The following is a 12,265-nucleotide window of genomic DNA, read 5'->3' as shown; positions in this document are numbered from 1 at the left end:
AGACGCCCCCGGCCCCAACCCTCTCTTGGGCACCTTCTTCTCTTCATGGATCACATAGTAGATGAAGAGGATGCTGTCCCGGACGCCATCGTGTCCTGTGAACTGCTCCAGTGCCACGCGCACATCCACCCACTTGTGGGGCTTCCAGTCGCTCCACCACTGCAGGGCCCCTGTCTTCACCCACACCGACTGGGCACAGGCCCGGGGCAGTGAGGACACAGTCACAGGCAGGCCTCCAGGACCCCGGTCCCAAGTAGGTGGCCTTATGTGTGCCCCAACCCCAGTAAGGGGCTTCTCCCAGTGCTCTGAGTCCTCCCCCAGCTCCCCTCTCATGCTGACAATAGTGACACTGTCGGACATACGACAGGCGCAGGCCCTGAGCCAGAGCTGTCTCTGCAGAACCTCCTATTTTTCAAACAGCCGGTGAGATCAGCACGGATGCCTTAGATTCTGGATGGGGAAACTGAGTCTCAGGGGGGTCCCAGACCGGGCCCATTGGCACAGAGTGTTAGCAGTGACACTGGAACCCAAAGCCTGGCCTGCCCAACTCAGTGGCCAGTGGATGTCCTGCAGCACAGTCCAACCTGGGGCCAAGCCCTCTGAACAGGGCCGTCACGTGATTTCTGTCCCCCCACCTGACTGGATCCCTGAGCGCCGGGCTCCACCACAGGAGAGCAGGGGCTGTGCCAGGCAGGTTGGGCCTGGGAGAAGTTAACCACTGCCCTCAACTCTGTGCTGCCTCGGTCCAATAAGACACTGCCCTCTGGCAGGCAGAGGATGTGATTCCCCCCACTTCCCCACTCACCCCACTTGGGTTGCTGGCATCTCTGGGTCCCCAGGGCTTACACCATGCCCAAAACACAGCGGGGCCTGAACAGAAGTTTTCATGATGGACAAATAAACGAACTTGTTTCTCTATCTCTGATTTAGCACAGGACCCAGGAGGGATGCTTTGCATCTGAGACAGATGGACAGAGGCACAGACGCACCCATCTGTTTCTTCTGCCCCACCTCAGAGCTGGTATACAGCAGGCACTTGATGAATGCCTGTTGAAAAAAATGCATCCGGGGACAGCTGGGCACCCACCTGCTCCACGGCCTGCTCGTAGTGTCTAAAATTCTCCAGTTCCCGCTTAGTCCTTTCCGTGAGTTGCTGAAAGATCTGCTTCCTCCAGGTGGCAGTCTGGGCTGGCGTGATGGACAGGGACAGTGTCTGCACCGAGGGGGCCAGGCCTATGGACAGCCAGAGCTTCAGGGCCAGGGCACTGTCCCACACCCGGGCAGAAGGCCAGGGTGCTTTTTCTCCCAAATCAGCTCTTTCTTGCTAGAAAGCTACAATTTCTTAAAATGCCCCGCAAGCCACCCTGTCCTTTCACTGCAATGGGCAAGTCGCTGACCCCAACAATTCAATCTAGAAAACAGCCACCACTGCTAGGACGAGGAGAGCTGCAGACAGGCAAGGGGCACCGGCCGCTGGCTTCCTCCTCCTGACAGCTCCAGCTGGTCTCTGAAGGTCACCAACAGGTCCGATGTGTGGCTCAGGACTATGAGCACATTGGGGCAACTGAGCCGGACATTGGGCCTACCCAAGCCCCTGGCCTCATCCCACACCCCACGCCCCCCAGGAGTATCCACTGGCTCCACAGGAAACCTTACCCGATGGGACAGTGAACCACTTGGGCATGGTGCACGCCTCTACTGCACAGCCACCTCCAGACACCCAGGCCCACAGCGGGTGGTCATCCACCCCATAGGGCTCCTCCAAACCCAGTGGGAGGAGCCCCAGTGAGGAGAGGCCAGTGGTCTCAGGTAAGCCAGTGGCTGAATGGCTGGGCACTTTCTTGGGCTCCTTTAGGTCAATATTGGTCCAGGGCAGCTCTGCCAGGGTGGGTGCTGGCCTGGGGTGTTTGTTGGGGTCAGTTTCCCTGTTGCCCTCGGCTGGGCAGGTGTTCTCCATGGCACCTTCTGCACTCCTGCTGGCCCCTGGGCCCAAGGCCGAGCTCCCCTTGGGGTTTCCACAGTCATCCAGAGATTCTGCAGGAAGAGGCTGGCCAGGCCCCAGTCGCTCCACTTCCGAGGAGGCATCGGTGTCGCTGGGCGCAGACTCACCGCTGCCTCTCACCTCATCACCAAAGAAGCAGCCAGCACTGGAGACAAAACAGGCAGACCCGTCACTCTCCTGTGGGGGACACGCACTGCCGTCAGGCGGGCCTGGCTCCAGCATGAGTGCTCATGCAACCTCAGGAGCAGGTGGAGGTCAAGAATATTTGGAATATTCCCTCCAAATACCTGCTTCCCGGGGGGGCTGACACATCTGGGCCACCCCTCAGACTGATCATATCAACACATCTGGGGGTGGAGGTCTGGAATTGGCAATTTTTTTTATTGTGATGAAATACATAACATAAAGATTAATATTTTAACTGTGTTAGAGCACACAATCCACTGAGTGCATTCACGATGTTGTGCAACCATCCCCACCACCCAGTTCCAGAACTTTGCCGTCACCCCAAATGGAGACCCAACACCCATGAAGCAGTCACTCCCTGTCCTCTTCCCCTCCACTCCAATTCCCCCAGCAACCACGAATTTGCCTTCCATAGCTATAGAGTTGCCTATTCTGGACATTTCATATAAACGGACTTAATACGTGGTCTTTTGTATCTGGCTTATTCACTGAGCATAGTGTTTTCTCCGTGCATCCACGCTGTACCACGTGTCAGTGCCTCCTTCCTCCTTATGGCTGAATAATATCCTGCTGTATGGACAGACCACATTTTGTTTATCCATTTATCCACTGGTGGACATTTGGGATATTTCCACCTTTTGGCTGTTGTGAATAGTGCTTCTGTGCACATTCCCATACAAGTTTTTGTTTGAACACCTGTTTTCAGCTCTTTGGGGTATACTTGCTGGGTCATGTGGCAATTCTACGTTTAACTTTTTGAGGATCCGCCAGACTGTCTTCCATAGTGGCTGTACCATTATATGTCCCCAGGAGCAGATTTCTACAAATCCTCAACAGCATCTGCTGCTGTCTTTCTGATTATGGCTGTTCTGGTGAGTAGGAAGCGCTATCTTACTGGGGTGTGGGTTTGCATTTCCCTAATGACTAATGATGTTGTATATCTTATTTGGAGAAATGTCTGTTCAAGTTCTTTATCCTTTTTAAATGGGTTGGCTTGTCTTTTGTCGTTGAGTTGTAAGACGTCATATACTCTAGATACTAGATCCTTATCAGGTATACGGTTTGCAAATACTGTGTCCCATTCTGTGGTTTGTCTTTTCACTCTCTTGATAGTATCCTTTGAATCACAGAAGTTTTTAATTTTGATGAAACCCATTTATCTCCATTTCCTTTTGTTGCTTGTGCTTTTGGTGTCACATCTAAAAGCTGCTGCCAAACCCAAGGTCATGGAGATTTGGCCACAGTAGTTTTTGAAGCTTCTCAGTGATGTCTAGTTTAAGAACTACCAGCTGGGGAGACTAAACCCTCAGAAGAAATGTGAGCAAACTCTCTCCTTGGCCTCCTTCCTGGCCCCCGTGCCGACAGTGATCACCAAGTGTGGGGAACAGAGGGGTGGGGACCAGGGTCTGGGGAGAGTCTGAGCCATAGATGGGAACGTGGTTGGCTGCGGAGCCAGGGTCTCACGTGCCATCTCCTTCTAGGCTAACATCTGTGGGCACTCCCTGTAGAGCTGAGGCATCCTCAGCTTGGGTGCCCAGTCACCTGTCTGTGCGCTCGTGGCTGGTGGGCAGAGCTGGGACTCACCCATGCTCTTCAGACCCACAGATCCTGAAGTGGGATCCCCAAAACTGCAGCAGCAGCAGCAACCCTACCCGGGACCTTGCGAGAAACGCAACATCTCAAATAGAAACTCTGGGTGGGGCCCAGAGAGCTACTGGTGCACAGCACTTCTGAGACCACTGCTCTGCAAGAAAAAGACGTTCTATCCTGTCCTCAGTTCCCTTCGACAGAGGGTCCTTAGCACCCACCCACAAAGAAGCCTTTTGCCTCCTAGCTCTTTGGACTTCACAACCAATGGGCCAGCCCTGCTCGGGTGGATTCCTGGCTCCATCATGACGTCCCAGACTTCGTCGGCTCCCAGGTGCCGCCCTTAGCAGCCCAGAGTGTCCGAGGATGCCCCTAGGCTGACCCCATGATCTCCTCTCTGTGGGCTGAGGCACAAGACTGAGGGCAGGACAGCTGTGGCTCTGGTGGGCTGGAGACCCATTTTCTCCTGCCTGGTGACAGCCTTCTCTGGATGTGCCCGCTGAGGCCACAGGTAGCCCATGCCCAGCCCAACTCCTCTGTGTCTTGCCGCCCTCAGATCACCTGAGAAGACTTGATGAGCTGCCGGAGTGCGACCGATCACACTCTCGAGCTGCGACGATGGCCTTCCATGTCTTCCCGCTGAGCTCACTGGGGGTGACACCCTGACGGAAGTACATGGCTCGGTCCTCACAGCTGATACCCCAGACCTAGAAAAGAGAGAAGTGCTGCTCTGCGTAGGCTGGGTGCAGACCTGGGAGCTCCTCTCGATGACTAGGGGTCTGGAGGGAGGACAGGAGGGTAAGGGACACATCTGCAAACAAAGGCAGGATCCCCTATGTGCAGGGGGTACATGCATGAGTGTGGGTTGGACTAGGGAGGTCCAGGAAGAGCCATGGGGTGGGCGCAGAAGTCACATGCAGGAAGAGGACATGGCAGCAAGCTCAGGAGAAGCAGGGACCCGATTCTGGCTCCCTGACCTCAGGCAGACCCAGGGCTTTGAGGTGACAAGGTCCAGAGGTAGGGCTGGCGGGCACTGTGCTGGGATGTGATGTCCACCTATGTCTCTGTCTTCCGTGTGACCTCTGCTGGGAAACTGACTCCCCAGTGAACTCAGAAGTAGCCCTGTTCTTTTTAAGATGCAAAGTAACTCCCTGATTTTGACCTCACTTTCCATGGGAAAGGTGGCCAGGCAGGCATCCTACCCTCTGCCTTTGGGTGCCAAGGAAGGATGGTTTGCTAAAGGGCCAGGTAGCTTTGTTGGATGGATGGGCTGTGGCATCCCTGTCACTTAGCCATGGCAGGCTGAGCTGGTCACAGTCACCAGCAGGTGTACCAGGGTGAGTGGGAGGGAGTGGTGAAGAGGGAAGTCTGGTACCCTGGAAAGTTTTTAGTGCACTGCAGCAGGGTGGGGAGTGTCACCTTCACAGCAAGGGCTGCATCCTTTAGGCTTCAAAGTACCCAAATCTCATCATCTATGAGAAGGAGGCTACACTGTCAAACTGTGCAGCTGGTGCTTAAGAGACAGCATGAGGAAATCAGCATCCTCCTTCCTTTGGTGACAATCACACCTGACTTCACCCACACATTTCTCCGTGAAACCTTCCAGTCTCAGGGCGCATACTCCTCAGCACCCCCAGATCCATGTTCACCGCTCTGAGGGTACTTAGGGAATCAACTGGGGAATAAGCAAGAGCTCTGGAACCCTGGCTGGGAGTGTGCAGGGGCAATGGAACCCCCATCACATCACCATCATGAGCCCCAGTGATGCGAAGGGACAGTAGACCACCAGGCAACACATTGCATCAATTGTGAGACAGCTACTATCTACAAGACATGGGCCCAAGTGCACACCTGGTCGTTCAGGCCCACGTTCACCATCATCATTTCTCCAACCATCTCGATCCAGCTGGTGCCACAGGGATTGTGAGAATTGACGCCCCTTCGGAACCACACCTGGGAAAGTGAGAAATAAACAAGCCCGCTAAAAGGCTTTTTTTTTTTTTTTTTTCATTTTCAAGAAGAACAAATGAACAATTTGATCCTTCGGTTCATGCCACATATGATCAGGACATATCATTTAGGAAGTATCTACCCATGTCCCTCTCCCCACACCTAGGCCCATGTCTTCCTTGCTTGGCACCATTCCAAACCAAAGGCTAAAGCACTAAGGGTCACCTGGCCTCAGTCACACCTGTCCTGGCAAGTTCCTGCCTATTCTCTGGCCTAATGCTTGGAAAAAGTCACTTTATTGAATCAAGTTTGCTTCTGTGGAAAACAATGACTTTAGTAATGTTTTTTAGGAAAATGATTTCTTTAAATAACCCAGTTTGGGTCTATTCTCAGTGCTTTAGGAAATAGTTTTGTTTGTTTATTCATTTTTTTTGTTTTTTTTTTTGAGTCAGAATCTCACTCTTGCCCAAGCTGGAGTGCAGTGGCATGTTCAAAACCACTGCAACCTTGACTTCCCAAGCTCAAGAGAGCCTTATACTGTTTTCCAAGTAGCTGGAACTATAGGTGCACACCCAGCTAATTTTTTGATTTATTGTGGAGACGAGGTCTTGCCAAATTGCCCAGGCTGGTCTCGAACCCCTAGGCTCAGGCAATCATTTTACCTCTGTCTCTCAAAGTATTAGGATTACAGGCATGAGCCACCATGCCTGGCCGAAATAGTCTCTTTAAAACTTTTTTTTCTCCTTAACTTTTTAAATAGTCTCTTCGACTTTTTTTCACATCATCTTGTAAAAATACACACAATCCAACCAGATTTTCCTCAGGCCTCCTTGTAGCTCTACGACTCGCCTGGCTCACCCTCTGACCCCACCCCAGCTCACTGCATTCCCCTCAAGGCTGTTCTTATCCTTCTGCACGGTGGCTTCACTGTTTCAACCCACTGGGGACTTTGTGCTATCAGTACTCACCTGTTCTAGTCAGAATTCCCGAAGTGGGGGTGGAGGGTAGGGATTAATTAATGAAAAAAAAGTCCCTTTTTACAAAATTTATTGAATATCTAAACTGTCTCCTTAACCCAAATAAAGTGAGCACAATCACTTATTTGTCTGACAACTATGAGCACTGCTCATATAAATCTCATTTTTGCTCATTTAACTCAAAGGGGATGACATATTGCTGTAAGAGGCCCTGGAAGCCATGGTCCCTGGGAAATGTGGTACCCAGAACCTATGGGGGGATGGTCTAGCCTCTATTTTCTCCTGGGAACGGCCTGAAGCTCCAGGACCTTCAGCACTGGCGATACAGATGCAGGCACGGGGTTTATTTTATTGGACTTGCCTCTGATAAAATACAAATGACCAACACTGACTGGGAGAAAGGGAGGTATTCAGTTGACTGAGCGTTTTAGTGAATTCACTTCTGATTATTCAAGATGTCGTGGCCTATTGAGTGATACACAGAGTTATAGCACTTCGGCAGGGGTATGTGGGCGAGGGGAGATTTTGTGGCACTAAACATCTTGGAGATTAGCAATGATTTTGACAAGAGAAAGTGCATGGTGTTTGGCTGGTGCCGGATTTGCTCTAAAGGGTTTAGCCCGCACTCAAGAACAGAAAACACAACCTTCGGGGGCCCAGCCCAGCATCCCCACCTTACCTTCCGGTCCTTGGTGACGGCCCAGACCACGCCGACTCCCGCGGAGACATGCATGATCCCGTTTTCAGGCCCAGGAGGCTCCACGATGGACCAAGAACTTCCTATCATGCCCCCAAGAGACCCCCCAGGGGCCTTCATCAGCCGGGACACTGAGGAGTTTGCGCCCTCACCCTTCTCCCCAGCATGGGGTGGAGGGGCTGGTTCTGTGCCGCCCACCTTTGGGGCTGTTCCTGTTGATTCCTTCCCGGACCAGAGCCTGCCCCTCCCAAAGGGTGGCCCAGAGGAGGTCGTGGGGCCCACAGCTGATCTGGACCACCTCCCCGGGGGTGTCCACCAGTGACCAGGATGAGCCCTCAGGGTTGGAGTGGCTGACGTCCTCTCTGTACCACACCTGGGAGGTGAGAAAGAGGCATGGCACTCGTAGCAGCATGTCCACACGGGCCAAGCACAGGGTCTCTGGTGGGGTGTGGGGACCACTGCAGGGGGAGGGTGGCTGATGCCCTGATTGTCCCGACCCACCCATTGCCAGTAGAGTCAGGTGATCCCTTCACCCTTGGGGAAAAACGCAAACCCTGGTTCTGGGGGATAGACTCATTCTGTTGGCCTGCTCTGAGAGTCGCCCACTCGCCCACCCACCACCTGACTCCAGCCTCAGGCACTCCAAGCCAGCCCGTGTGTTTTGCGCCCCCTTGTGGTGATGTGTTCTCAGGACACCCGCCTCTAGGCGAAGTCAGGTCCAGGTGGTGAAATGGTTACAAAGGTCGAAGATGTCAGTCTTTCTCTCGCTCATATTGTCAGAACTGCTTGGCACATTTCATCAGGAGGAGGCGGCACGCTGCTTTCTAGCCCAGAGAGGGCTGGTGACCTCCTCCGAAAGCTGTCTTCAGACTGAGGACCCTGGTCGCCCAATCCTGCTACTCCACCCTTACAAGTGGCCCTCAGGACCAGGCCTGGGAGCTGGCTTCAGGGCCCACCTGTCTCCCCAGCTCCTGCGGGAGCCCAGATCCTGGTCCCACCCTCAGGCTCCATGGGTGGGGCACAGGGCACTGCCAGCTCGCAGCTGACACTCGGGGAACACAAACACTGCTCTGAAGCCCCTGTTCTCCCTCTCTTTGCATCCAGGTGGGCGTGGTCCCTCCATCGAGGGCTCTGTCACAGGCCAGCTCTCTCACTCTGACCGGCCCCTCCCCACTGCCCTTCAGCATGGCTCAGAGGGAGCAGCTGTTAACCTAAGTCTGGGCCAACAAGGCCCAGACTAAGCTGCTAAATAAAACCTTTGACAGCCCCAGAGCCAACTGGAGAACTATGGTCAGTTTTCAGTCAGTTACTAAATAACCATAAAGTGCATATGAAACCACAACTCAAGTGTTGAGTCCTTGTCTTCAAGACAATCTTCCGCGGCTGCCATCAGGAGTTGGTCTGATTCCTTTGCTTAGGTCACTAACTCCCCGAGACAGGATCGCCTCTCCCTGGACTGTCAGACCCAGCCTCCACCCATCCACACATCCACTCACCGATCCTGCCATCCGCGAGCCTTGCACCCACCCACCCACAGCACTCCCGGGACTGGGAGGGGCGCCACGAGGAAGTTGGCAGGGGGCTTGGAATCTGTCTTAAGGAGGCAACACCGATGGCACTTGAGCCCAGGGTGGGTGCTCACCAGCATGCTGGGAGCTCAGTCGAGGGACTAGGAACAGGCGTGGGATAGAAGATCAGAGGCTTCTGGGAGGGGTGAGACTCAGGGGCCCGCAGGACGGGTCCCACAGAAGGGATCGTGGGGAGCCCGGAAACACACCAGCTGTGTCGGAAGCGTCAGCCCCAGGCACCACAGGCCAGAAGGAGGCAGCCCTCACCCTTCTGTCACCTCTGGGAGGACAAGGCAAGGCAGCTTGTCTCCTGCCCTACCCTGACTGTAGCCGACTCTCATCCTGGGCACGGGAAGGGCTGGGCCTTACCTTTCCCTGCAGAGACACAGCCCATACTGACAGGCGGCCCACGGGCTCCTCTGTGATTTCCCACCCCCCCACAGAGAGGTCGTTGAAGGGGTCGGGCAGTTGCTTGGGGTCATCCTTTGAGGGGATCTGAAACAAAAAGGCAGGAAGTGGGGGCAGTCAGGACCCAGTGTGTGCCGGACATGCACGCCCTCCCTGTCCACTCCCCTCTGGCCTTCCATTCTCCAGTTTGACTGTCTGACTCTGCAGAGATGACAGCATCAGGACTGCAGGTTCTGGGCCCTGGGTCCCCTCGGCCTTGCTCTCCTTTTGGCCACCAGGCCTGGGCCGCTGGCCCCGAGTGGCCACTGCTGCTCCCATGTGGACGGCAGATGCACTGCAGGTCTCAGCTCCAGGCTTCCCAGTGACCTGACCACTGTGACTCCTCCTGGCCTAGAACAGGGCTGAGGACAGAGCGCGGCCCTGCACCCTGCTGTTCCAGCTCCTCCCAGCCCCAGGGCAGTCAAGCTGGGCAGCCCCATCTCACAGCCGTGAACTCTCCAGACAGGCCTGGTGAGCATCAAGGCCTCCTCTCACTTGGGGCCACAGCAGAGCCCACTCTAGCCTCTCCTCCCTAAGCTGGGAGGTTTCCTGATTGTGGGAACAACACTAGAGACAGACATGCCTCCCTTGGCGAGGGACAGGAGGAAAAGTGCCTGACTGAGGCTCCGTCCAGGACAGAGTGGCTCAGACACCTGGGACAGAACAAGTTCTGTCCATCTTGGGCCACGGCCTAGACTGCCTCCAGGTGGTCATCTCCCAAGTGTAGGGACACACAGTGCCCTACGACAGGAAGTAGCTCAAAGGCCAGGTCCCGAGGTGGGTGTGGCATCTCCTTGGGCACAGGCAGGGAATGTGGGGATGAGGTTCCATGTGACGCTTCCCACCGGGCTCTGCTGGCCCCAGTCTCGGGTCCTCCTGGCCCTGTCCCACCCCCAAGTCACATTCAGGCATGGAGACCTTGGCCCAGGTGTCCCGGGACTTGTATCTCCTGTAACGGATCCATTTCCGCCGCCGCACACAAGAATTCCACTTCTTGTCTCTGGTGTAGGTGGCAGGAAAGTCAATGGCATAGGTCCACCCCTGAAATATCAAGGCAGGGCTCTGTGAGACTCTGGGGGAAGAATCTGAAGAGCTGGGAAGGTAGGAAGAGAAGCGAGGGAACGGCGTGTCAGGAATGGGACAGCATGGCCTAAAGCACGACCCCATCCCGTCACGGCCCGCAGAGCTCAGACACCCTGGGCACTGGGGACAGCAGCACTGGGGGACAGGCGGAGCCCAAGGCGGGGCAGCCACAGCGGATATCAAGTTCACCTACCCCTTTCTCGGTGGGTTCCCCTCCAAAATTCTCATCCACGTACCAGTCGGACTCCCACTCCCAGTGCGGCGAAGGCAGTGCCACCCCATCCAGCGGCCGATGCTGGAGCCCACTCACGTCACTCCAGAGCCAGCGGTCACTCAGCAGGAGTTTCTCGCAGAAGCCGCCCACGGGGTTCCAGCGCTGAGGGTCAGGGACACAGGGACGGGCGTGGATCCAACCTGCCCAGACGGGCGGGACCTCCCTGAGGCCAGTAGACACTGCCTGGCAGACCCTTCTGGTCTCCAGAATGGGAAATGACCTCCCCACAATTTCACTGTGAGCCAGGACATCAGCACGGCCCCAAAGGGGTGGGCAGGAAGTGGAGGCCACACCTCATCCTGGGCTCCTGGAAACCACCTGGAGCCCACCCCGTGTGGACCTGGCCAGCCTGCTCTGGTAAGCACACAATAGGGGCTCCTGCCCCAAAGACCCCAGACACTACACAACTGAGATTTTAACTACAAGGAACGACACGATTGTGGGAATTGGTGGGGGAGTCTGGGGCCTCCATTTTTCTCCTGTGAGCCATCATTTTAACCAATAACCCACACAAACGGACCCACTCCGCAACTCCAAACGCATGCGATGCTACCTGATTCTCATAGGCCTCCTCCCGGCGGCGGATGGGGACATCACTGGCACACACATACACATAGACCTGGTTGTCGCACGCAATGCCCCAGCAGCACTGCGTGGCCGCGCTGACCCGCTTGAACTCCAGCTGGGTGTCCCTGCACAGCTCCCAGTACTGGCCGGCCGTGGAGAGCGTGGACACTCTCCCAAAGAGGTCCACTGCCCACAGCACTGAGTTGGGCATGGCAGTGGTGGTAGCTGGAGGAATACAAGCAGCAGGAGGGCGAGGGTCAGTGTCTGGCTCCCAGTCCAGAGGACATCAGGACCAGGTGGGTCTTGGAGCCCTCTGCTATGATCGCCTCATGCCTCATGCCATGGATGGCAAAATGAGGTCCAAAGAGAGGAGTGAGAGGTTACCCCACAAATCAGAAGCAGAGCCAGAAAAGTACAGAGGGAAAAAAATGTAACATTCGAGTACTTACTTCTCCAAACTTAATGAATATTATTATTTTGCTATATTATGCGCCGATCTTTGGTTGTTGTTTTTTTTTGTTGTTTGTTTTTTGAGTCAGGGTCTCACTCTGTTGCCCAGGCTGGAGTACAGTAGCATGATGAGGACAACCACAGCTCATGGCAGATTAAACCTCCTGGGCTCAGGTGATCTTTACACCTCAGCATCCCAAGTAGCTGGGACCACAGGCACACGCCACTATGCCTGGCTAATTTTGTTGACTTTTTGCAGTGATGAGGTTTTGCTATGTTGCCCAGGCTGGTCATGAACTCTTGGGATCAAGCAACCCAGCTACCTCAGCCTCCCAAAGTGCTGGGATTACAGGCTGGCATGGTGGCTCATACCTGTAATCTTTGGGAGGCTGAGGTAGGTGAGTTGCTTGAGCTTTGCTTTTGTTTTTTTGTTTGCTTGTTTTTTGAGTTGGAGTCTCGCTCTGTTGCCCACACTGG

General features: G+C 54.8%; 1 protein-coding gene across 1 annotated transcript in view; it reads right to left on the bottom strand.

Annotated features, from left to right (window-relative positions):
• TECPR1 (tectonin beta-propeller repeat containing 1) overlaps positions 1-11,566 on the bottom strand; it is a 25,533-nt gene extending 13,967 nt beyond the window's left edge. The window contains exons 1-11 of the mRNA XM_008072900.2: positions 11,325-11,566; positions 10,691-10,873; positions 10,333-10,455; positions 9,337-9,462; positions 7,598-7,772; positions 7,382-7,482; positions 5,627-5,728; positions 4,337-4,482; positions 1,657-2,147; positions 1,088-1,233; positions 34-189 (exon numbers count right to left, since the gene is read on the bottom strand). Coding sequence (XP_008071091.1) covers positions 34-189; positions 1,088-1,233; positions 1,657-2,147; positions 4,337-4,482; positions 5,627-5,728; positions 7,382-7,482; positions 7,598-7,772; positions 9,337-9,462; positions 10,333-10,455; positions 10,691-10,873; positions 11,325-11,549 — 1,974 coding nt within the window. The 5' untranslated portion in view covers positions 11,550-11,566. The remainder of the gene's footprint in view (positions 1-33; positions 190-1,087; positions 1,234-1,656; positions 2,148-4,336; positions 4,483-5,626; positions 5,729-7,381; positions 7,483-7,597; positions 7,773-9,336; positions 9,463-10,332; positions 10,456-10,690; positions 10,874-11,324) is intronic.
• Positions 11,567-12,265: the final 699 nt, after the last annotated feature.

Source organism: Carlito syrichta, unplaced genomic scaffold (assembly GCF_000164805.1).
Source record: "Carlito syrichta isolate Samal-C Ts95f unplaced genomic scaffold, Tarsius_syrichta-2.0.1 Scaffold315497, whole genome shotgun sequence".
Taxonomy (NCBI): domain Eukaryota; kingdom Metazoa; phylum Chordata; class Mammalia; order Primates; family Tarsiidae; genus Carlito; species Carlito syrichta.
The sequence above is the reverse complement of the archived record's forward strand: the minus strand, read 5'-3'. Positions and strand labels throughout refer to the sequence as shown.